This window comes from Lagopus muta, chromosome 5, assembly GCF_023343835.1.
Source record: "Lagopus muta isolate bLagMut1 chromosome 5, bLagMut1 primary, whole genome shotgun sequence".
In the NCBI taxonomy this organism is placed as follows: Eukaryota; Metazoa; Chordata; class Aves; order Galliformes; family Phasianidae; genus Lagopus; species Lagopus muta.
The window spans coordinates 19,857,792-19,883,669 of NC_064437.1; the positions used below are offsets into that span (position 1 = coordinate 19,857,792).

At 35.7% G+C, this 25,878-nt stretch overlaps 1 protein-coding gene across 6 annotated transcripts in view; it reads right to left on the reverse strand.

Annotated features, from left to right (window-relative positions):
- The window catches only part of VAV3 (vav guanine nucleotide exchange factor 3), a 179,068-nt gene that overhangs the window by 61,267 nt on the left and 91,923 nt on the right, over positions 1–25,878 (reverse strand). For all 6 annotated transcript variants that reach the window (XM_048947103.1, XM_048947102.1, XM_048947104.1 and 3 more), the window contains 8 exons: positions 25,252–25,355; positions 22,934–23,033; positions 21,785–21,880; positions 20,254–20,322; positions 17,343–17,429; positions 16,248–16,333; positions 15,757–15,889; positions 15,320–15,429 (listed from right to left, as the gene is read on the reverse strand). In XM_048947103.1, the coding sequence (XP_048803060.1) occupies positions 15,320–15,429; positions 15,757–15,889; positions 16,248–16,333; positions 17,343–17,429; positions 20,254–20,322; positions 21,785–21,880; positions 22,934–23,033; positions 25,252–25,355 (785 nt within the window). The remainder of the gene's footprint in view (positions 1–15,319; positions 15,430–15,756; positions 15,890–16,247; positions 16,334–17,342; positions 17,430–20,253; positions 20,323–21,784; positions 21,881–22,933; positions 23,034–25,251; positions 25,356–25,878) is intronic.

A 25,878-nucleotide genomic window follows, 5' to 3' on the forward strand; every position in this document is an offset into this window, starting at 1 on the left:
AGAGTGCATAATAGAACTCTAGATAACATTAATTTAGACTAAACTAGACAACAAGAATGTAAGTAGCATGCATTAACATACTTTAAAGATTATTTATCTTGGAATGTTTAGGACAGTATAGATTTCTGGTACTACTTCTAAAAACAAAGGAATTCATGATGCACAGGAATTAAAATATTATTTTAAAAAAAGAGGATAAGAGTGGAATAATCTACAATACTCAAAAGAAAGACCAGAAGCTTTTCTGACATACAATTATGAATTCAGGCATTTAAGTCCAAGATGCTTATTAGATAATTTTCATTTTTACATATAATAACTACTGGACTAAAACACAGACCAGCCACAAAACGTAATGAAACAAATATGAGTAAATATACAAGCATCAATCTCTCCAGGATTGAATGAAAAGGCTTATGAAAAAAACATTCAGAGAATCTAAGTACCTAGTGTCAGAAAGGTCAGCCTTCTAATATGCCTGCTGAAAATGTATGTGCTGAAAAGAAAACTGTATTCAAAAAGAAAAGGGGATTTTTCCTTTATGTTTGAGAATAGCCTTTCAATCAGTACTATTTTAACTAGCTCTCTAGAGTCTCCTTTTTCTATGCAAGATGTCAATACGCCATCTACTAAAAAAGCATGGATATTACTCATTGAGAGGATAAAGATATAGGTGTCAAGATATCAAATTAATCCACCATTTTTCAAGTACAACCAAAGAAAAAGGTGCATCCATTACACTGGAAGAAGTAAACCTTAAAAAAAAAAAAAAAAAGCATGCCATAAGGAAAAAAAAGGACAATCCTATCCTATACATGCAGCTTATGGTTAATTCAGACTTAAAATTCAGTACTTAAAAATTCTCTTCTATTCTTCTTCTCTCAGACTAGCTTCCTCAAAGATTGAAGTACATGCAAACTATTGAAAATATAACTCCTACTGACAAAGGTGATACACAGAGTTCTTCTATTTGTAATGGAGTTTCCTTGTATTTTATAAAGGCAGACAGTATTATTTTGCAATGCTTCACAGAAAAATTCATTGAATGGGAATGCAATGAAGCACAGCCCTAAAACAGCAAACAACAAAGCTTGTGGCAGCCACTCACAGAAGAGCTGCCACAAGACTTTCCACCTTCTGCCCACAAACTAACTTGTTTTATTCCACTTGTAGACTTAGCTATCAAATTATAATGTCCTAAATAAATCAGAAGGATTATGGAGTTGAAATCCCTACATCAGCTTTCTCTTGTCTGTTATTAACTACAGAAGGACTTGCATTGATTCCAAATACTTCTCAGACCTTAAATATTGCAAAAACATACAATAAAGACCAAATTTCTAAGTCATATAAACTCCACCATGTTTCAGTTGAGTGATTCTACTCCACAGATAGCTAAAATAAATTCTCCATCTAAACAGATGTTCTTTCTTCACCACTTACAAACCTTTCCTATTCACATCTCATGCATTTTTTTGCTTGCTAAAGCCAAAATAGCACAAAGATCTTCTGAATCTTCCACCACCCAAAACACACTATTTTCTCTCCCTTCACCCATCCCCCTCAATGCCATATTACTCAGAACTCAAACAACAAAAGCTTACATCACACGCACATTATTGAGTCTGGAAGGGACTGCAGCCTCAGCATATTGTAGAAGATCCTATGCAGGAAACAGCAGGAATCAAAAAAAGAACATTTATACCCAATCTCTCTTCTTGTGCACTTAAAAAATAGTTTCAAATACTTGCTTCAAAATGATCCCTGCCATTACATTCACTAAGAGCAACATTCCTGTTTCCCATGCCTTCCTTTCTATTTTAGTAATCATTCGCACTACCTGGCTCTAAACTGAGGTAAAACAGAAATGGACGTGCATCAGGAAAATATGTTCTCAAATTCTGAGTCTGCTGCATTTCAAACAAAAAATGCAGCATCTACAAGGATTCTGTTTATGAAGAGGTAATTTAATAAAAATATTATTGTTTGGATGTATTATTGGTTGATTCATCTTAAACAAGAATGCTTTTCCTCACCCCTCAAAAAAAAAAAAACTTTCACATACATAAAAGCAAAGTTACCAGTTGTCAGCATCCTGGGAAAGAACAGTGCAAAAATAAAAAATATAGTGTTCATTCTCAAGGCGGAGTAACAATCTCCACATAGATAATTAATTAATGGCAATTGGAAAGATAACACTGCAATAAAAAACGTATGTCTATTATCCACAGTAAATGTGGAGGTGGAATAAGGAAAGCTTTATATAAAAAAAAAGATTATTTCAGGGCTAACTGTGGACAGTTTCATATTCTACCATCTGATCAGACTGCATTATGGCAAATCCAGTTCTGTAGTCACACACTACACGTTGTGTCAGACAAGTCTGAGATGATATAACATCATACACTGTAACGGTATATATCAAGTTACAAGTCTATGAACATGAAGTCTGAAACTTAAAGAATCTGGGATTTTGACACTTTTATATTTTACTTTCCAGCAATTAAAAAAATAATACATAAAAATATTTGGCATCTAATACTTGCTCTGTGATAACAAAAATTTCGGACTAAAGAGTAAGAAGAATTCATCTGCCTATGCCCTAATTCCACAAAGATCATGAGAATTTTTTTCACCATAAACCTTTCACAGTGAACAGCATATACTATTTTTGGAATTTTTAAACATAGTAAACAAAGCTGGTAACTTCAGAAAAAAAAACAGTAGTCACTGCACAGCACACACCTTTTCTGTCACCTCCAACCATACAGGAGCACTTGTAGTTACAGCACTGAAAGCCCTCCACTGACACTCTGAGAACATAGATCATAGCTACTATGTCGACACAGTTCAAAAATGCATCTCATTTTTCAACCTACTTTTCCTTTCTACTTCCCAACAGGTAGGGATATTCCAAAACAGAGAAGAAAATTGATAGTAAGCTAATATTAAGTTCAATACTAAGAATATTGTCTTCTTTAGAAGGAGCATTTCTTGCCAGACAAAAAAATAGGAACCCACGCACAACTGTCATAAAAATTTAAACATATGCTTAAAACAATTTCTGTGACTAGCATTAGGAAAATCTAATTTAGGACTTAAATTGGGTTCCATTTCCATCAGGCAGAGTGGGACAGAGTCTCCATTCCAGATATCTCACAGTTTGCTCAGCCCTTCCTCCACAGCTCACATCATCAGGTGCCACAGGCTCATCACAAACGAAAGATTTTATCCACCTTCTGATTTCCAGCAACACTGCTAAGTGGTTGGAGCAGGAAGTTATTCCTAAATCAGGAATACTTTATCTAGGGTAAATAATGACAGAGAACATGTTCATCATTTCCTTTAAAAACTGTCTCTCTTTCTTACAAGCAGTGTGCGGGGAGTCAAAAGTAGTTTCCCTTTTTGTCTTCTACTTTTTCCCCAGGCTGTTTTAACTCCTACGTTCTAGCAGGGACAGAATGTCAGAATACAAAACAGTGAATCTGTAATTAAGAAAATTTTTCCAATTCTCTCCTCAATTCAGCAGTAGAATTTTTGTAAGGGACAACCATAAGTGCCCTCTCCCACACAACGTGGATCTCCATTACCCGATTTGCTCCTTGGGCTGCCCCTGAGCCTTTTGAGTAAAGCTTTCTCTTTCCAAGTTATTTGAAGAATATTAGTCCCACTGGGACCAATTCACTGCTACACCACCAACCCACATGCTTGTCTTGCTAGTCTCCTTCGTCATTTGGACATTCCATTCTCATCCTTTCAAAAGCCATCAGAACGACCATTCAAGGAACAGAATGACCATCTGCTTCAGTCAGCCCTGCATCTCAGAACACATCTTTTGTCTGAAAAGTCTGCAAAGCCTGGTGGAAGAAAGAATTAACCAAATATCTTACGCAACCGCTCTCAAATCATGGAATTCCAAGCACACCATTTTTGCCTTTGAAATATTTATCTTTTGAAAATACCCCTTGAAATTTGCCGTGCTTCTTATTTCTATCAACTTACCTGTCAGAAAACTAAATTGATGCATAGGCCACCCTGTCTTCAGCCACCCACAGTTTCCCTCAAACTTTTTCAACCAGAATTCCAGGAATAATTCACCTAGCTTAACTGCATGACTGGCCACCCTAACGTTACAGACAGTCCAAAACTATCTTGTGAGACGGACAGACATCTACATGCCTCTTTCCATGCCTACAGACAAAGGAATAAATTCTCTTTGCTATCTTATCTCAAAACACCAACATATTGTGAATAAAATGCAGCAGTCTACATTATATTTTTATTACTTTCTTATGACAATTGTAATAGTAGCTCAAAAACTTAAAGTAAATCCTAAACTTCAGGACATAAACATGTGGCAAACAAAACACTAATAGTGAAGTTCAAATAAAGCAATGAACCTTGGCAATCTTGAAATATCTAATTACGTAAGCTTTATGGTTCACTTTAAAAACTCTGTTTTGATCATCTTGGGTCTAATGAGTTTCCAAGATTGTACTCTTTCCTTTGTGGAGTTCAACTGAATACCAAACAAGTGATATGGGATGCGTTACTGTCATTTCCCTGTTTGATCAAAACCATAGTCTGCTAGGGAAACATGAAGATCACAATGCCTGAATACCAATAGTTTGTAACAAGCATTTGGCTACCATGTAGCAACTCTTTGATTTTTAACAGCATTCTTAAGTTTGTTTATTTTCAGCAAGATCTATACAAAAATATCTTTCACAACAGGAGGTCAGGCTAAATAAACAAATTGTAATTTCTTCAGAGGGCTAGGCACAAATATGCTTTCTTTTACCATCAATTTAACTTTCTCTAGCAGTTTAACTTTCTCTACCAGTTAAGTCTTATAAAATAAAATACATCAAGAAAAATACTAAAATCTCAGCTTGAAAACTCTTTTCTCTCCAAAATGAAGCATGAAATTATTAAATATGCAACTGATATTGATTTATGTCCCAAGAAATCAAATAAAGAAAAAGTTAGAATTGTTTACTGTAGCTCTTCACATCTTCCCCATGTGTAAAACAGGCATATGGACATTGCAGTCTTCGTTTCCAGAAAAGCAATATTTGTCAAGAGAAACAATGAAGAATCCTTACTTCACAAATTCTAATACTGATTGCATCTTCCCTTGGATGTTGTACTTCTTCTGGAGATCCCTAGAAGATTGCCCTTCATAGATTTTAGTTTTAGCCTTACTGACTTCAAGAGCTGTTGTCTGAAATTTATTTCAAATAGACATACTACTGAAAGACTGCTGCCTGCCAACAAGCAAACAGAAATATAGAAAAGGAATATTATGTTGATTAGATTAATTCTTACAGTAATTTTAAATTCTAGGTAAGAAATTAATGCAATGCAAATAACATGAGCACTACTGAAAGAAAAAAAAAAGCACACAAAAGAGAAAAGATGGTATCACAAAGCATTAAGAATGCAAGCAACTATAGCATTGGAGCATTTGGAGTCTTTGGCCTCTTGATTACGGGTATCAAGCTCTTCACACAGCATTATGACAAGCAGAAGCAGCCTCACCAGCTGCAGACACAGCAGAAGGTTTCATATTGTGATTTCATATTTTGCAGGGGCAGAGAGTTAAAGGAAGAGGCCTAGGAACACTAGGCATAAAGAAAAGAATCTCCTCTTTTATTCTAAATCTAGTTAGAATTTACAGGTAGCCTTAACACTACCAGTTAGAAACTGTAGTTTAAAAAGTCTCCCTGCAAGGTCCACTGCTGTTCTCTAGTAACTTGCTCTCCCATTTCTCCCATTGCATTTTGAGGGCCATTTCTTTTAATTACTTCCCTGGGAGCTTCTCAGTACTAGGTAGAGGTACCTAGTAGACTTCAGCAATTAGGACCTGCACAGATACAACCCCCTCCCCCCCCCCCCGCCCCGCTCCCTCTCTGGGTCAAGCCCACTGAGGTGTTGATTATACCCATTACAAACATTTCAATTAATATTGAAAAATTGCTTTTCTTGAGTACTTAATTAACAACTCAACTTCTCCCTCCCAGTCTCTAAGTAATTTTAATCTAAATGTATCTATCTCATTTGGAAAGAAAATAATGTATTAGAGGAAAAACTTAATGAGAGATATTTGATATTCCTCAGATTTTTCCAAATCATTTTTCCACCACATGAGGAATATTTATGCTTCACTGTAGGAATCACAGCACATATGAAAAAAAAAGTGAGAAAAAAATATATCATATTCAGACTAATGCAAAAGTGACCATTTGCAAACCAATGCACAGTGACCTCCTTTCAAAAGTGAATTAGCAGAAAAACAAGGTCAGGTATCAACAACAGCAGGTGCTGATTTAGACACCATTGAGTAGATCATTTCTTCTGTTACAAAAATGCAGAGAAATCAAAGGCATTGTAACGCTGACTGAATTGAGCCATTATTCCCAGGAAACAAACAGTAAACCTTACAGATATCATTGAAGTTTAGATACAATCTTCCAGATGGCCATAACTCAGTAGGATTGTCAACTTAGAAGAGGAATCACCTCCTCCTGCATGTTTGTGCAACCTGAAAAGCTGCAGATACGTAGCTATGAGTGCTCTAGGGCTGGGAGCAGGCTGACCTGCAAAGTCGCAGGTTCTGGGGTTAACAATATTCAGTCTTCCCCAAAAAATACAATACATCTTGTGCATGCAAGGAAGGGGGATAGGGAAGAGTGTTGGGTTGGTTTTGTATTTATGTTTTAAGGAGAAACGTAGGTCAGGTTTTGAAGCTACTGTTGTCATATCAATTATTTGAAGAAATACAATACATCAGGAGAAATCAGGAAGGATTTGTTGTATATAGATCTTCACAAAATAGACTGGAATTTGAAAAGCATTATTATATTTAAAAATGAGTAGCCATTCCATTTAATTAAAACCCACCTTTGAATAATGATAACAAAAATGCAATTGCATGAAGTATCACATAAAAACTCTGTATTTTTAAGTTTTGAAAGAAGAAATACTACAGGAAGTTCAGATAAATCTCTATACCTTGAACTCTCCTCAACATCTAACCCTGAGTTAGACATTTGCATTTTAGTGCTGTTATTATTCTGCACTCCATGTTAAGCTTATAAGAATTTAAAATACTCCATACAGAACTATTCAGAATTACGGACACTGCGAGCACAAACCACTAAAGAAAATTTTACCATGTATGTGACATGAAATCTGATGCTATATTCCTCCAACATGGCGATAAAGAAAAAGACACAGATTAATATCTACAGATACTAGAAACTTTCATTTTTTCTTACCATACTATTGGTTGAGATCACCGCAGAGTATCAAACATAAATCTTCCCTAAGTATTTAAAGTCAATAATTTCTCTGGCAGTTAACGACAAAACAACAATTCTAAGTTTAATTTCCCACTTCGATGCCCAGGTGACTAAATTCCAAAATTTTAAGCATCTTAGAACTTTGCTGTGTCAACTGGGTACTAACCAATAAAATGTAGCTAACATCTCTGCATTTCTGCTAGTATTTCTGCTGTCCATGATATTACTTACGAAATAAAAAACTATATATGTCACAATCAAACAAGAAAAAAAGCTTCCAGCCACACCTTCAATAAAGAATTTCACGTAAAGTTTGTCCCCAAACATGTTTGACCTCACTCCCTGCTTTGATGCACAGTAGACTTCCGTAAGAATCACATTGCCCACAAACCACTTTTTTTTTCCCCCTCACGTTGAAGTTTCACCATTTCAGATGATCACTTCATACAAAGGTTCTATCCAACGTCAAGGCAGTTGTGTAACAAAATAAAGTTAAAGTGAAGGGCATAAGATACAAATAAATAATTATTTCAGTATCTTTACAAATTTATGATTCTTATGATTTACTGTAAAAGATTAAGAGAAAACACTGTTCTTAAAGGGTGTTCTCACTAGGCATGGACAATGTATTTCACAAGGTATGTGAAATACATATTTTTAAATGCTTTTAGCTCCCTTTCCACTTTCTTTTCTCAAAAAGCAACACTGATTACTTACAGTTAATTCATTGTCTCTCATCCAGTTAGGCTGTTACATTTCAGAACCATCTTTGAAGATGCTATTTACTGAATTAATCAATCAATCAGTCCTCCATATGTTAATACTCAAATATTCTGGTTTGTCACATCAAAGAGTCACCATCAAGAATACACGTTATATTATTAACCATGTCAAAGTAAATTGTCTGTTTGATCAAGAACAAACAACTTCTAAGACTTTCCTAGGAAATTCACTTATTTGATCATAGGATGAGTGGCTTTTTTTGAGATCAAGCAATTTACTGTTTTAACTTTTTGGAAATGTAATGCATTGTTTCAAACAAGATAATGTCTCTCCTTTGTCTTACTTTCAATTCACTTCTCTGAAAAGGATGAGAGATGGACTGCTTTGAGATAATCTGTTTCTGTATAACATCCATAAACAATGTTACCTATTAAGAACAAAGATCATTCACACTTTAATATTTGTAAATTAATATTGCCAGTACCCTATATGCCTTAAACATTACCTGGCTGAATCCTGTAAATAAGAGCTTTAAGTTGGATTTTTAAGTATTAATTGCTTACCATGATAAACATTAAATGTTTTATATTCAGTTAAACATGAATCTATGATAAGTGTCTTTGTTTAGAAGTAGAGACTGTACAAGTGTGAACTGGATAGGAACAAAAAGCTGCAAATTGCTGGGCAAACACCTAAATCTGCAAAGACAGACAAAAAGGTAATGGGGAGCTTGCAGGGAGGAACAAGGACATCTGAACACATGGTGAAAGTATCAAGGACTAACATATAACCAATATTATATGTTTATAATCTATAAAAATAATTAGGACATCGTACAAAAATCTCTTTAGGTGGTATTACTTAATTTGTGAGATATTTTATCACTAACATCTTACTTCATGCTGATACAATTTTAAGAAATGCTTACCAATTTTCCTAGTAGTGCTCCTCACACATAATAAATTGTGAAAGTGCAAGACAGGAACACCTTTCATGCTTGTGAACTGGAAAATACAGTATCTAAACAGACTTATAATTGTTTACACACTGTTTTCAAAAACTGTTTTGCTTTCACATTCTGTGCTAATCTTTCACTGTGCTCTTAACCACCTACAAATTCTTCACACTGTTTTTGCTGTGCCTGGAATAATCTAAAGGAATCACACAGCTATACAGTGAATGGTTGCCTGTAACCCTGAAAGACATTTGATCACAAACAACTGGAGTCTTAGCAAAGCACAGGCAGCCATGAACTTGGTATTCATTTGTGCAGTACTGAATTATTCATACTGATGGAGAAGCCCTGGCAGACATTTGTTTATTGCTTTGGTAACCTACTATGTGAAGTTGGTGTAAGTGAAACACCTTTCGAGGCTATTTGGAAAATGCAGCAGATATCTAAGGCTTTTAAAGTGCTCTGATAAGAAAGCTTTAATTTAATATGTCAGTGTTCAATATGTCAGAGCTCAAATATTCTCTCAGAAGGAGTCTTAATGCATATGCATTATTAATACTCTATCTCAGGGAACAGATCTATTTAAGCTGAATCTGACCAATGTCATTAGTCACAAAGTGCAAATTTGGAAATAGGTAAGAGAACAATTTTCACCTAGCCTGTGTCACGTACCAGTATTCTATAAAATCTGGAAAACCAATGAGCTATCTACAATTTATGTAGCTTGCTTAATCTAAAATGTTACGTACGCACACCTATCAGACTCGAGAATGAATGAATCTCAAGAATCTTTCTTCAATCAGATGATGTGTTCCATTTCCCTTGAGTTGAACAGCGTGAATTGATGTCTAATTGAAACAATTTTTCAGAAATGTGCTAGCTATACCTGAGCGAGCCACTGTGCAAGTTCCTTAGCTGCCTAAGAACTTAATACAGAGCAGACAAAATAAAAATAAAAAATAATTTTAAAAAATCCTGCTTTTAAGGGTTACAGACCTTTCGTTTATGAATATCTCCTCTATTCGAATACGGGACTGAAAAAAAATATTTCAGATTCATTAATTCATGAGAATTACAGAATTCATCATGGGTTTCTCTCTTACATTTCAGGCATGATGTTAATACTGTGATTTCAGTAAAAACGTCAAAGCACACACTGCAATCGTATCACTTCTGAGGATGACATTTTAACAAGGTGCATTAGAAAAGGCCAGTCTGCCTGCAAGATGTTTTTATGCATGTTTTAGTCCGTCAAAAAGAGATGTTGAGTAAAGACTAATTAAAAGACACATTACAACATTGTTGCATGAGGTTTTGCAATATTTATCCCATGCATTTTGAAATCCAACAGTACTAAACTCAAGTAGAAGCCCTGAGCTACGTAAGCCTGACTCTGGGCAGAATACTGAAGTAGACAAACTCCACGCACTCCTTCCAGCTTCAATTCTTCTTTGGTTTCATTTTTAAGTGCATTTCTGCACAACATGTTCCTATCTAGTTTGCTGATGGCCATTTTTAGAGTAGGCTACAAAGTACAATGAGGAAAAAAAAAAAAACAAATTAGCGAACTGGACGTTACTCAGGACAAATCAGTATAATATATGGCATTCTATATTATATTAATGGATTCAGACATTAAGTCAGTGTGAAAATGTAATACATGGCCTTTGAAGGAAAAGATTTCAAATGCCATCGTGAGGATGACCTCATAGAACTGGCTCCATGCTCTACTGTGATTAACAAACATTAACAAACTTAGCACAAAGTAATATTTGGTGGATGGAAGTAAATGTTCCATGTCCACATGAGATGCATAATAGTAACTGACATCTTTCCACTATTTATTCTTTCATCTTATAATGAAAGAAAAAAGAATGAAACTTATTACAGCAATGATGAAAAAAGCAGTTGCCACATAAGACATTAAACCTGATAATTAGCCAGGTGAGTAGTTCTAAAGCCCAAGTAATACAGCTGAGGTATATACACTCAAATTAGAGGAAGACAATTTTAGCATTCAATTTCTTTTATTAAAGAGCTGCTTGCATGAAATTCATTGACAAGAGATATTACACAATAGTTTGAGGGGCTTTTTTTTTTTTTTAAACAAGCATTAAAAAACTCTGTATGAGAACTTTCTAGAAAAAGCAGTATCGACCAGCACTGCAGCATTTTATGTAATTTGTAGGTATGAGACATTTGTTCTGATTACTCTGGTTCTTTTTTTCCACACAGGAGGAAAAAAAGATTAGATGGGACATTTTACGAGAAAAACGTATCAAAATTGTTCTGCGCTTGCAACCAGTTTTTGAGGTTTTAATAGTTAGCATGCAGCAAATAAGCCATGCACAATCACATAGCTGACAAACTCTCACTTAATAAAGTCTCTAGCATGGTTGAGTAATTTGGTGCAGTAATTTGGCTGTACATTTCTATTAATATTATCTTGGATATGAAATGACTCTACGCTTAAACCAATGCTATTTGACACGCTAGATTAAACAAGTGCTCTACATCTAGTAAAGTCTTTGCAGTACTATCTTTAAAAAGGTGCTTGTTTACCCATACAGCTATAAGCTCATCTATTATTATTAATAGAGTTCCAAAAACAAAGTAGCAACTGCCCAAATTAACCACTACTGCTAAGTAGTGCTTCTTCTGAGGCAATAAGCAATTACAGTCTCACTGTGCACCAGAACTTCCACTCACACCAGTGAGAGGGAACAGGACACACCAAAAGCAAACTAAACCAAGTGCATTATGCGGGTTCCCACTAAAACATATTTCAATCGTGTGGCAAAACCTTCTTGAATTCAGAAGCCAACCAAAGTTTCAGCTTTGAGAGTTTGACTGCAATGTTGATGGGCGCTGCCCCAACGTCCTGCGTCATTTTACTGCCCAGAAAAAAAACAAAGCTCCCAGTAAACCAGAGTTTCTCAGACTGTACAAAATACACTAAAAAAAAAAAAAAAAAGAGCAGGGGCAGACTCAGCTTCAACACTGGAAATAACTGTGAAAAGATAAACAGTGCCAATACAACTGTGCTGCAGTTCTACTGTTGCTGAGAATGTAGCGTGTGTGCTGGCTCCATCAGTCACCTTCACGAAAGTATTTGGAAAAATAAAATGGAGGTGTTGTTCCATTATGTATTATCTACATAAAGCAGTAGACACAAAAAAAAACCCTACTTGTAGCAGAACTGCTATTGAATAATAATAACTTACTCAGTTTCATATTAACAGTAACCAGTTGTTGCCAGCCTCCCTCATGACAAAACAACTCAGAATACAATAACAACTACAATAACAACTGTGCAAGCCAAGAAGTAGAATATTTTTAATGGTTTAAGGTAGTTTTCTAACAAAGTTAACTAGTATGAAAAGTAGCACTCTGAAAATTGCACTGGGATTTCTAATATTTGCCATATCAAGTATGCCTAATGCACTCTGCCCATCAAGCTGAAACTAAGCCCAGTCTGCAATCCTGTGTTCTCCTCTATTTCATACTTCATCAATAACAGGAGCTTTCCAAATCTAGAGACAAACTCTCATCTCAGTTACACCAGAGCAGCGAAAGAATTATTCAGCTGATTTCATTGAATTTAGGTCTTGTTTACGATGAAAAGATTTTAACAGCATTTTTCTTGAAATAATTTTACAGGTACAAGAACCAAAGTAAGGTATCTTTACAGTAAGTGCTTTTTCAGCAATAACTGTTATCACTGTTGCTCATAGACCAATATAAACTCCACCCTATGAAAGCAAAATTGCAGCCTAACGTAATTATGCCAATGAGTTATTCTAGGGGGAGAAAAAAAGGCTTACTCTTGATTTATAAATTGTAAGAGAGATCCTAATCTGTTCTTTTGTTACATTCTTAGATTAAGACTTGCAGACACCTGATTTTGTTTATAATGCTATCCAGCAGGCAAAAGAACTGCACTGAAATTTCTGTCTGGAACTGTAAACATCATTTCTGATCATCAAACAAGCATCTAATGCAACCCTTCTTAACTGTGCCATTTTTGCAGTCTCTGTAAAATTTAAAAATAAGAAGCATTTTGACCAAGAAAGTGGTAATTATTATTGAGTATGATAAATAACTGCATACTTTTAGTCATGGCTACTTTTCAGAGTGGAATTACAATACTAGAGTAGGCATTATTCAATAAGCAATGACACCCCAAAAAAACAAATCAAATCAACTATCCAATTGTTCAGAAGTTGGCTTCATTTGTTCCCAAATTCTTGTACCTTAGCACTGATTAGAATATCATTATTTCTATATACACTGAGGTATGTTTTGAGAAAGCTGCTGTGGGAAATATGCTATAAGGTCAAGCCCCTGCAACAGACTAGGTGAAGGTATAAGAGCTTCATAAAGTACAAAAGCTCCACATTTAAATCTCAGTGGTTATAAAACAACAAAGAAAAAGCATTGGCTGATGCAAATCATACCACTGTATCATGTTACATGCTAGCCCTGACCTGAAGTAACTCTGCTCCTCCAGTTCCCATGCTTCTGCATTTCAACCTTTAATCACACAGGAAGAGGTTAACCCAGAGGCATGGGTTTACAAGAGGGATGATCATCTGTGCAAGACAAGGCTGGCACCACCATACTCGTTTTCAATGAGAAACCTCACAATCCCCAGAGGAATGAGCACCACAATAACCTGTAAGCCCTGCAGGCCCATGTCTCTCTGCTCACAAGGCAACTGGCAGCAGCAGCCCTCCTTGCAAAGGCATATCCAAGGGCAGCGCTGAGAGGAGGTGAGTGAGGCGGAGGGGCTAGACCCAGCTCAGCACTTAACTAGGAGCCTCAGAGGAGCTGCACAAGTGTGCACAAAGGATGGGGATGTCCTCAGGCACTAGAGACCAGAGAAAATAGAAAATAGAGGAGAGGGCAAGAAAACATGCCTGCATAGAACTAAAAAGATATTTGAGAATAAATGAGGAGGTGCTCCTGGGGAAAACAAACAAACAAAAAAAAAAAACCACAAGAAACTTAACTGACCCTTACTGATCTCCTTTACTTTTCTGTTCTTGGTTTTCTGGATTTTTTGCACACAAGTATGAGGCATGAAGTCTGAAAATCAATCACTAGTTACAGAGCTAAAGCTGAAACATCTGAGCTCCTCGTGATTTCCATACATGTTCTATTCTATGTTTAACTAAATATCAATAATGACAATAAAACAGCAGGGACAGAACACGGACAGAAAGATAGGAAAAGGTGAAGTATGCAGCTTTCTACACACTCCAAATCTTTTCCCATTTCTCACTACAATATCGGTTTCTGCCAAAATTTATCATCTCTTTTTTTGCCAAAATCAGCAAGATCTTCATGGTTAGAGGGCATCATTATATCTGTCCAGCTCAGGTTGCCTTCCCTTTTATTTTCATTTAAATCACTAACACTCATCATACTGAGGTTTTGAAGGAATATATATAGCTTATAAGCAAGTTCCAGTCATATCAGCTCATAACAGCTTTTTTCTCTACTCCACAAACCTTTGCAATCACATCCAAAAAAAAAAAAAAAACTTATTAATGCTATCTCTCTATTTTCACAGGGATTATCTCACTCTCTCCCACACTTTGTTGCTTTGTTGTTTTTGGTTTTTTTATTGTTTGTTTTTTAAATAAAGCATGCATCACTTTCTCATTCAATTCTCTTGTTCACAACTTTCACATGTAATAAGAATATCTGAGGTGTCAATACTCATAGTTGTCTTTCCAAGAAGAATCAGATATGGAAATAAAGCTCATGCTGCATACCAATAATGTTACACGTAGTGCTTCATCTGAACAACTTTGAGAAGTCTAAAGCAGTCTGCTCCTTTTAGTTCAAAATATACAGAGGAAATCAGGCTTTTAAAATGAAATGTACCAAATTGAGTAACTTATTCCAAATACTAAACATTAAATTAGTAAAAAACTACCTAGAAAAATGCCAGAATCCCCTCTCTTTAGTCTTCTGTGTCATCTTTCAAAAATGTATTTCAACTACTCAAAATTAAAATGGGAGGGAGTTATCAGAATGATATATCTTTATTGCTAAAATAATTATTTCACCCCAGTTGTTTAAGACAGCATTACTGAAGTAGTCTTAGCAGCAAATTTGGCAATACATAGTCTAGAGTGCCCTCTTTCTTTTTCAAGAGGAGTTTCAGGGAAATACCACGTTCATGAAGATGTGCCAGCACTATTGTTTTTCAGAAAGTCAAACAAAATAGATATCTAGCCTGTATTAAAAAAAAAAAACATAAGTAGTATAGTTCAAGTGACATTCCTACTCTTAAGCAACATGATTTTACTTTAACACAAATACTTACAGAGCCATCTGAAATTGTTCAAGCCATTTTTTCTTCAAATCTTTAGTTTTGCAATAAACTTCTAATCCATTTTGACCTTGGATATGAATGAGGTAGAAGCCATAAGACCACTGTAGAAAAAGATTGGCAATACACATCACCAGTTACACAGGAAAAAAAACAAAAGGAATGAAAAAACATCTCTATGTTCCTTAAAAAAAGCCCTTATCTTCTAAACACCAAGAGCACGCTATTCTGTTGACATGGGAATTGCTTAGTCAAATGCTTTAGCTACATCAAAATAAATGAAGTTGAAACTTCTACTCATCTTGGCTTTTGGATAATACATAAAACTTTGTATATAAATTGTATATGTACATTCTAAATCCTGCAAAAATGTTTCTAACTGATGTTGAAAATGTATATATTTTACATGAACATTATTAGCAAGTACTTACCTTTTTATTTTCTTTATCAGTAGTGGGGTTATTTGTAATTTTGTATTTCTGAAGATCTATTATTTCCTTCATTTCATAATTATCACCTCTCCGTTTGCAAACAATTACAGCCAGATCAAACAAGAAGATATGCCTATGAAAATACAATGTAAAGAGAGTTAAAAACATTCCAGATAGCCAGCATACCAAGTCTCATCTTATAAATCTTTGCCTGTGGAGCTTAAAACTTTGAACAGCTTAACTACTGAATATCAAAACAAGAAACACTGAAAGTACTCTTGCTAGAGACATAGATTATCTTACATGATAATGCAATAGCTAATTTCCCATACATAACTTCTTCACAAATTCACTTGCTAAACAAATGATGGTGTCTGTGAGTGCACAGTGAAATTGAAGCACTCTCAAGAATCAATGAACTGACCTCAAATATGCAAAGAGAGTTACTTCACAGGCATTTTAATAGCAAACACCAGAAGTCATGACATCACCTGTCTTGCCTCGCCCGTTTGTCTAACGTAGTTATCCTTATTTCCCCATCACCCTGAGGTCTTCCATACTGTAAGAGGGAATGATTCTGAAACAGAAATAATAGGCTTAATTCAGTACAGCAAAAGTGGTAAGGTAACACACTCAAATGTTAGACCACTTCTTTTACCCCAGAAAAGGGCTTTTCAGGTCACTGTCATTTAAACTAAATATAAGGACCACTCAAGAAGTAATGCCTCTTGTTATCTTGGCCCTTCACATCATTGAAATGTGAATTGCAGATACTGGAGGTTGAACCTTCTCACCAGTATTCCATTACATTTTGTTGCTTTGAAACTGATGGCAGCTGAGGGACAGTCTGACAAAATGGAGTGAGACCTGGAAGCGTGTAGGATATAAAGGTATCTCACTGAATTCTTCTACACAGAAAAAATGGCACCCATTGATATTAATTGATGCTTGCTGAACATTTATGGGGACCAAACAGTGGATGTGAGCACAGCAAGCGCTCACGGGTGGTGCATTTAAGCAGTGGTAACACTGACATGAAAGACAATCCAAGTTATGGACAGCCATGCCTACTTTTATGAGCACAGCATGCAGGCTTTTCTTTATTGCTGGTTAAAATGCATAGCTGATGGTGTTAACTACATTGAAAAATAGCATTTTGTGCCTGAGAATTTGCTCTATCAAGCAGTGCTATTGTGCTTTTCATCTGTTGCAGTTTCCAGGCAAATAAATAGGAGGCATTACTTGAAGAGCAACCTACATACAATAGGGCATCAGATTGTCCTATACTTGTCTCAAAGAATTTTTTGCATTTCAAAGTCATCTGAGTCACTGTACAAATACAAACATTTATCTACATGAATATTTGTAAGTACGTATAACCCCCCAGCAGGGATTTACAGAGTTTTAGCAGATATCTCTGCAAGTAAATCATCATTCTATCATTCTAGACCAAGCAAGTCATACTTACATGTGAATTTCACCAAGATTACTTACTATCTTCCCATATAAAAGAATAAAAATGTACGTATATCATCGCATTTGATCAAAAGTTACTAAGAACTGTATAAGCTAAAACTATCACATACCAAATTCTCTATTGATAGTTGAAATTGTCTAATTTCACGGAGCGTTTCATTATCTCTCTTCACTTCATTCACATACTGAGCCAAGTCCTAGAGCATCAACCAAAAAAGGGAGAAAGTACAAAACAAACCACTTCAATACATTATTTCAGCCAATTTATTTCTAGTTCTGTCTTAGGCTTATCTTCACATTTAAAGAAATACGTACATACTTACATTCAAATATATACATACTTGATGTTACTGAATTACCAATCTGTCTGACTAAACACGTAAAAAAGCCTCTGCACATCTTAAATCAAATATACAGCTTTCTTCATTTTTTATCTGTTCAAATACAAATCCTATAGCAAGAAAGGACAACATACTGTTTTGTTTTTGTTGTTTTTTTCTTTTAAAGGACTAACTTTCTCTGGATTTTGTTAATGACTTATTCTAAAAACTGAAGATGGAATGTAATTTATGCAGTACAGCTGTGGCCTAAAGAAAGCAGTCAACAACATTCAAAATCAGATAATAGAAAAGAAGGTAAAAATAGAATGTAATAGAAAACATATGTAATGTTCCTCAAAAGTAGGGATTTAATTTATGTGAAAGAATGCATATTAAGAGGGACATAAGAAGCTACTGCAGAATAATAGTATTGTACAGCAGAAAGAAGATATTACACAAATTTTAAAAGTGTCCTTAAAGCGATATACTACTTAAATTAACAGGTTGAGATTGTTATTGTCTTCCTTACCAGAGCACATAACAGATACATTTCACTACAGCCTTTAAATAGCTTTGAATGCGCTTGAGTAATAGTGACAATTTGCTGAGGCTTCTCTGTTTATGGCTAGAGATAAGGAGCAAGCAGCAGTGGTAACTGGTGAGGTCAGGGATGCTGAGAGCAGCGGTTAGAAAAGGTATTCTGATCTTCACAACTTGCTTTTACAGTATCCTTCAATACAACTACAGATTTGGGAGCGTAGGAAAAGGATACATATTCTTTCTAATAAAATTTTAATCAGAACCATAGAATAGCTGCAATTATCATGCCAGTTTCCCAAAGGAATGCAAACAGGATACATTCACATCAGTCTTCCAAGAGTTGGTCTAGAAAAAACCTCTTGATTGTTGCTTAAAGAAAAATGACACATTTCCTTTCCAGGATGCGGTACCCGCTTGTTGTCAGTTTTTTTCCAAATATCATTTCCAAGCAGACAAACGAAAGCCTGTAGAAGCAACAAATCTATGTTGCATGGCTACTTCTACTGCTCTGATAGGGCTTAGTATGGAAGGATATGGTTTAACTGGGAGGAAAATGATGATGTGACCTTAGTGAGAGATGGCAGTTCCTGCAGAATTATTTATTATTATCATCGGCTGGTAGGCAGGGCACGACTGCACAATCATTCTGACAAAAGTTTTCTTAATTGGTCTTAGTTTGAGTCAGCCATCACCAGAAACAATGAAGAACATAATCAAAGGAGAAAAAAAAAGTGGAAAAAAAATAAAACCACAATTGTTCTCCCCCCAGGCCTGGGCCCCCAGTACAAGAATGATGTAGAGCTCTTGGAGTGGGTCCAGAGGAGGGCCACTGAGATGATCAGAAGGCTGGAGCACCTCTCCTATGAGCAGAGGTTGAAGGAATTGGGCTCGTTTAGCTTGGAGAAGAGAAGGCTCCGGAGAGATCTCATTATGGCCTTCCAATACTTGAAGGAAGCATATATAAACAAGAACAGGAATTGCTGTTTACAAGGGTGGACAGTGATAAGACAAGGAAGAATGGTTTTAAACGGAGATAGGGGAGGTTTAGGTTAGATATTAGGAGGAAGTTTTTCACACAAAGGGTGGTGACGCACTGGAACAGGTTGCCCAAGGAGGTTGTGGATGCCCCATCCCTGGGGGCATTCAAGGCCAGGCTGGATGTGGTTGAAACTAGATGATCATTGTGGTCCTTTTCAACTCAGGCCATTCTATGATTCTATGATTCCTAGCCAATTACCAGCCACCAAGATGCCTGCCTTGCCACCATCTGGAAGCAATGCTGTGCCACTCCCTTCAGGCATCTTCCTGTGAGATTATCACACAAGCGCTCTCTGCATTCACAGCACAGAACTTGGAAACAAAAAAGGGGAGCCAAAAATCTCACTTGTGAGCTAGTCTGTATTCTAGGAATTCAAGTAGCAGCATAGGCAGCTGCATGACTGAAAACTTACTTATTTTGACTTCTGCATCTCCTGTGGTCGATATAGATTGCAATAGAAGAAGATATGACCTATACTGTATTGGCTTTCCCCCACCACAGAATAGAAAAAAAACTCAATTCCACCACATCAATTTCACAACTCACGTAGTGAAGCCAAGTGAAGCAGAAATTTCACTGTACAGAGGAACACAAAGTAATATTAAGGCAGTACTGCTCTTCTATAAAGCATTTGTTTGTGCCACTTGCAGGAGATGTACAGTGACAGGTACTGTACCTAAAGAAATATACCACTAATTTCAAGGGTAAAGCCACAGAGATCATAGAAATAGAGTCTTCTAAAGAAAGATGTCTTCGCCTCATTGGGAAACCACTGACCTTGATTAGAATTGGCTTAGAGTTATAGAAATAGTCCTACACTTTGGAACTAAGACCAAATTTATTGAAACACCTGCTGCTTGCTTCAGTACATGACAGCAAAGTGATAAGAAAAGTAAATTGAAATGAGGAAGCTCCATTTCATATATGCTCCCCTTCAGAAAATTACTGAATTTGTTCCAAGGCTTGGAGAAAGCCTTCAACTACGTACTCACAGAGCACACAATGACTTGAGCAAATACCTATTTGATCTGTTGTGAAGAATAGTAGTTTCCAGGAAATATACTTAAGAACTACCATTTTAAATGCCAACATGGATATAAAAACTTAATCAGCACGACTTACCTTCATTGCATCAAGCGCCAGTTTTAGATTTGCTTTCTCCATGGGATCTGTAGTGTGCTTTACCAGCTCCTATTGACAAAAGTAGTTTAAAATTTCTCACCCATTGTCTGACAGCTGAAAACTGAAGTTATTACTCCACGCACCATTCCTCAACAACCACCAACACTCCACCCAAAAAAAGAAAAAACCCCACACCTAAGAACAGAAAACACAACCTGAAAATTCACATTTTCTTCCCCACTGTAACCAACTTGTAAGCTGAGCAAGGACTGTTGCAAACAAATAACTGGCAAAGATCATTTAAGAATGACATGGTCTAAATGCTGATATTTGTATTATTACAATCAGTAGAAACCTTTTTTTTTTTTTTTTTTTTTTTTGCCATTTTCCCTTTGGAAAATAAAAGTTTTTTTCAAGTTCTTCTTAAAAAATAACGTCCTAGGGAAACAGAATATTTGTTCATGATTTGAAAATAAAATTATACATCCCAGCTAGCAAAAAAACCTCCTTAAAATCCTAGGAAATAAAAAAAATATTTATATTTCAAATTACAATTTTAAGAGTTTTACTAGATTTTTTTTTCATTTTAAGTCTATAAGATTTTTTGTACAATGTATGCTGTTACTACATGTTATCTCAAACTTTAGAACATAGTGACACATCGTATTTCATCTTGTCATAATATAAAAGGTTGATTATAAAGCTATAGAATCATAGAATTGCTAAGGTTGGAAAAGACCTTAAAGATCATCAAATCCAACCTCCACCTAACCATACTACCGTAACTCTAATAAGCCTCTGCTAAGAAGCCATGTTTTTTAAAAAGCAGTTTGGCCATTTATTTTGTTCCAAATTTCTGTCAACTGAAATGTTGATGGTTCAGAAATATTTCAAAAACTTAATATACAAAATCTATGTTGTTCCATAGAGTCAAAATTTTACTATACAAGCAAGCAGTAGATCTTTTTTAAAACAACATTTTACAAGCATCAGCAGGGCTGACAGTCTCATATAGTAATATATTTCTTTGCAGCTGAACTAATGAGTCTCCTGGCACAGCTATCAAATCAAATTTATAAGACTCTCCACCCTTATTATAGGGCTAACTGTGAGAGCTCGTGCTTTGTGGGTTATAACAAGAAGCATTTCAAAATAAATATGGCTTTATTGTAATTTATGACAGCAGAAAAGCATCTTAAAAGTAAGCTGTAAGTATGGTTCAGCTTCCTTGTTGAGGGATAACGATCCACATTTCAAAGCACCACGATTATAGAGTGCTACTACTAACCATTTTAAACATAACAAGAATGAAAGGTTCAAATACTGGGAAACAGCTGTGTTTTTTCATCATTCTCAGAAATGCATCAGCTCTGAGGAATCATCTCTTTAAGAAAACCTGTGCTTCACTGCATTTTATTTCATAACAAATTAGTCTCAAATCTATGGAAATGTCAGTTACCTTCCTTTGATAAAGGCTTTTAAGCTCTCATTCTTATAAACCACCGATGATAAACAATCACAGTTCTGTTACCTGGAGCAGTAGGTGGTATTTTAGCACTCTTTGCATTGGAACCACTAAAAGATCTCGCAAAGTAAATTTCCCGTTGTTGGCCCTCTTAGAACACTCCTAGTTTGAAACAGAAAAATAGATTAGGACAATAATTTAAAAAAAAAAAACAAAAAACAAAAAACAATTTCCATGAATACCATGTTGAACAGATACATTGGCTGTCGTAATAACTTCAGCAAATTTGAGACAAAGGCTTTCAACAAACTGGAAGAAAGTACTTGATATGACAGTAAAATCTCAACAAAGACTGTGTATAGACATTTGTTCTTAGATATTTCACAAGAAAAAACATGGACTAAACATCACAACAGAAATGAGGCATAGGATTCAACTGGGAAAAAAAAAAAAAGATACTGCCTATAAGCAGAGCAACAAAGGCAGACATTGCAACCACCTTCAAAAAAGCAAAAGACAGTTTTGAAAGCAAATGCTCCTGAAAGCCACTTCTGGGCAAACATAGAAGGTGACTAGGAATATCCAGAACAGATCTGCTACAGTTACACCAATGTCTGAGTTTACTGTTTTCTCCTCTTTGTTAACAATTTTAATATTTTTAGCAGGAAAGTGGAAGGATATCCACAGCATGTCCACATACAACACCAGATTGCAAGTGCAGCTGATGCTCTTCGGGGAACATCCAGCAGGAACCTCATGAAGCCATCAAGGAAAATGCAAAGTCCTGCACCTTGAACACACTAACTTGGGACATATTAACCCTGAGCACCAGCCAGTAGCCCAGCTGAAAAGAACAGGGGTTCTTGGTAGGCAACAAGCCCTAAGAAGCTTCAAGATGGGCTTATTTGTCACAGAAGTCTGCAATTCTGTATTCTCAGCCAACATATGACAAACAGAGGAACATCAGTTCCAAAAATAAATCCTAACCCTACTACTGCCAGTGGAAAGCATCACTCACTTCATCCATTCAGGATTGCCAGGGTCTGTATCTCAACAGCTAAACATTAATCCGATGAGAGGTTCCAATAAATTACAAGGAAAAGATGATGAACAAATTCAGTTTTAATCCACTACATTTTTGACTTGGTTGAAAGCAGGACACAGTTATCAGAACACATATAATACACACACACAAACATTATAAAATTCTTATACCTCTAACTTCAACTTAACATCTTCTTTTGTCTTAGAAATGTTGTCTAAGCATGATATGGCTGTTTCCACTTGACTGCAGTACTGTCCATAAATAACCAATCTAAATCAAAGCAAGAGATAAAGAATAAAGGGAACATTTGCTTATTTCAGGAAAATTCTTACTCATTTTTCACAAAAAAAAAAAAAAAAAGGCAATCCTCTTTTCAACAGGAGTAGCGTTTAATTATGCCAGCATCACACATAGCCAGACTCCAACAATGAAAACAATGAAAAATATTCAGAAAAATAAAGTTAAAACTGCGTTCAAAATGCTGCAATCACTGCAACTTCCTTTAACATTCACGTGTGTATGCTGCAATAAATGCAGGACTCATTAAAAGCAGTATAATCACTAACAGGAGAACACCACATATTTACAGCACTGCAAATTCTCAAGAGTGTAGTGAATAAATTCTCTAACAAGTTTAATAGGATTAATTGTGCATATACTTTAAAGAACTGGTAAGTTATCCTAACTGATCCATCTCCAACATTTTCTACCAGGTTACATCATGTGGGCTTTCAGATCCAAATAACAGCATGAATTAAAGTAAATACCCAGTAGCTGTCAACAGAACTAATGCTTCATGGAAGAGTCTGTTTTTATAAAGGTATTCTCTTGACCCTTCTTAAAGTGCTTCTTTTAGTCCCATGGCAGAGTTCTGTTTTGTTATACGTTTTCCATACATTTCTTTAGGCGATTCCTTCTCTGTGTTTTTAAATTCCTTTTTGGGCAGTTCCTATGGCTTTCCTTTTGGGCCTCCTAAATTCCTTTATCCCCAACTGAATCTTGGTCATTCATTACACAACTGAAGTGATAATACTGACTAAACATCACTTCTGATTACTTCCAGTATGTGCTACAATGTCCTATGTCATGTTGTTCCCCTTCTGCATAATACAGGTAAGATTGAGATTTCTTCTCAGTGTTCTTTGTTGCCCTTATAGCAGACATTTCAGTGCTACTTTGAAAAATAAGTATTTTCCAGAGCAAGTTATTGTCCCCTGTTTCCCTCCCAGAACAGTTGCAAGTTTATCAGCCCAGGGAATAATTCTGTCCTTCTCTGCCAGAAAAGCTGAGATAGAGGATCTTGAAGGCAAGACTGTTCATGGACTGTCTGGCTGGTGTTCCTCATCCAGAAAACAACTCATCTGTCAAACATCTTCCAGATGCTGCTGCTCAGTTCCTCACAAGTCCATTACTATCCCAACAATCCTCCTTCCCCATCACTCCCAGGAGAATCCAATTTGATCCCACCACTCTTTTGCATTCCAGATCCAGAAACTGAATTTTAATCACAATCCAAGAGTTAGTTTGTGTTAAGTCAGCACTGTAACCCACAGCACAGCTTTTCAGCTAAGTATCATAGGTCTGTAAGTTCATCCATACAGCTCAACAGTTGTTCAGTGCTGTTCAGTACAAAAACACAATTTGAAAAGGGCTTAAACATATTGGCAACTAGCCTACAGGGTACAACATGCTCACGTGGCTATCCTGTTATTAGTCTGGCTATTTTTGACAGTTTGAAGGTAAAGTATGCTTGCTTCCCTGCCATACTTGACTGCAGATCAGAGTAAGACTTCTCTTTCACACCTATGTTCTCTGCTTTCATGTTTATCACCTCTCTTGCTTTCTTTAACCTGGAATACCCTTATTACATATCCTTGCCTTATTTTGCACCTTTTACATCTTTATACCATTCTATCCATTAAACAATACAGGTACATGATATAAAATGTTAAAAAAAAGTGCTGAGGGCAAAAAAAAACCACTATTTAAGTTTTGTTAGAAATGTAGTTGCTACCTGTCTAAAGAATCACATATGCCAGAAAAGACCTTCAAAATCATGTCCAATCATCAACCTGACCTACCAAGTCCCATCACTAAACCATGTCCTGTAGTGCCATGTCCATATATCTTTTAAATATGTCCAGGGATGGTGACTAAATCACTTCCCTGGGCAGCCCATCCCAATGCTTTAACACTCTCTCCATGAAGAAATCTCCTCATAACCAACCTAAACCTTTCCTGATGCAATAAGAGACTGTTCATATAAAACTATGTAACAATTTTGCTAAAATTGGAATGAAAAGAGGCATAGCTCATGAAGTAATAGATGACATTTTGACTTCCAGGGTCATAACACAAAATATTAGCTTTAAAATGCTGACATTGAATTCAATTTTAGTTTAGAAACATTCATCAAAATATAGTAAAATGATTTCACAGATTGGGCATAGATATCATAATTAGACAAAAATTAGTACATAAATCTTACCTCTCCTTGTAGCTAATAAAAATTTGATACAAGTTCTGATCGTTTTTGTTAATAATGGAATCACTGATGTCCTGTGTTAGACTCCTGTGAATTTTCACCAAATCCTTAAAAACAGCGATGAGAAGGGGGAAATTATTTTTAAAACAGAACAAAGTTTTGAATATAAAAATAAGTGGCTTCATCTTAAATTCATTAATTGAATAAACTGGAGAACAGATCATTTGCGATTAGAACCTAAGTTCAAGGTTTTCACATCTTCCATACACTGCAATAAGAAAAGCTGAATTCGAACAACTACCTATTTAAGACTCATTTATTCTGGCTTGGAACAGGCACTGTTAATTCATCTTCATTTTATAATAATTTTAAAATAAAGCAAGTCTAGTAAATGCTTTAGTGACAAGATAAAGTAATGATTCATGTCCCTGAGCTGTGAAAAATTAATTTTGTACATTGGTCAGTTAGTGATGTTCTAGTGCTAAGTTCACTGCAATCATAATGGGTTTCCCAATACAGCAAACAGCTGAGAGAGAGGCAAGAATACTGCAGAAGATTTTCTCCATGAGCACAGTAGAGAAGAATCTTAGATTGCTATTATTTAAAAAAAAACTGTATGCTATTGTAGAT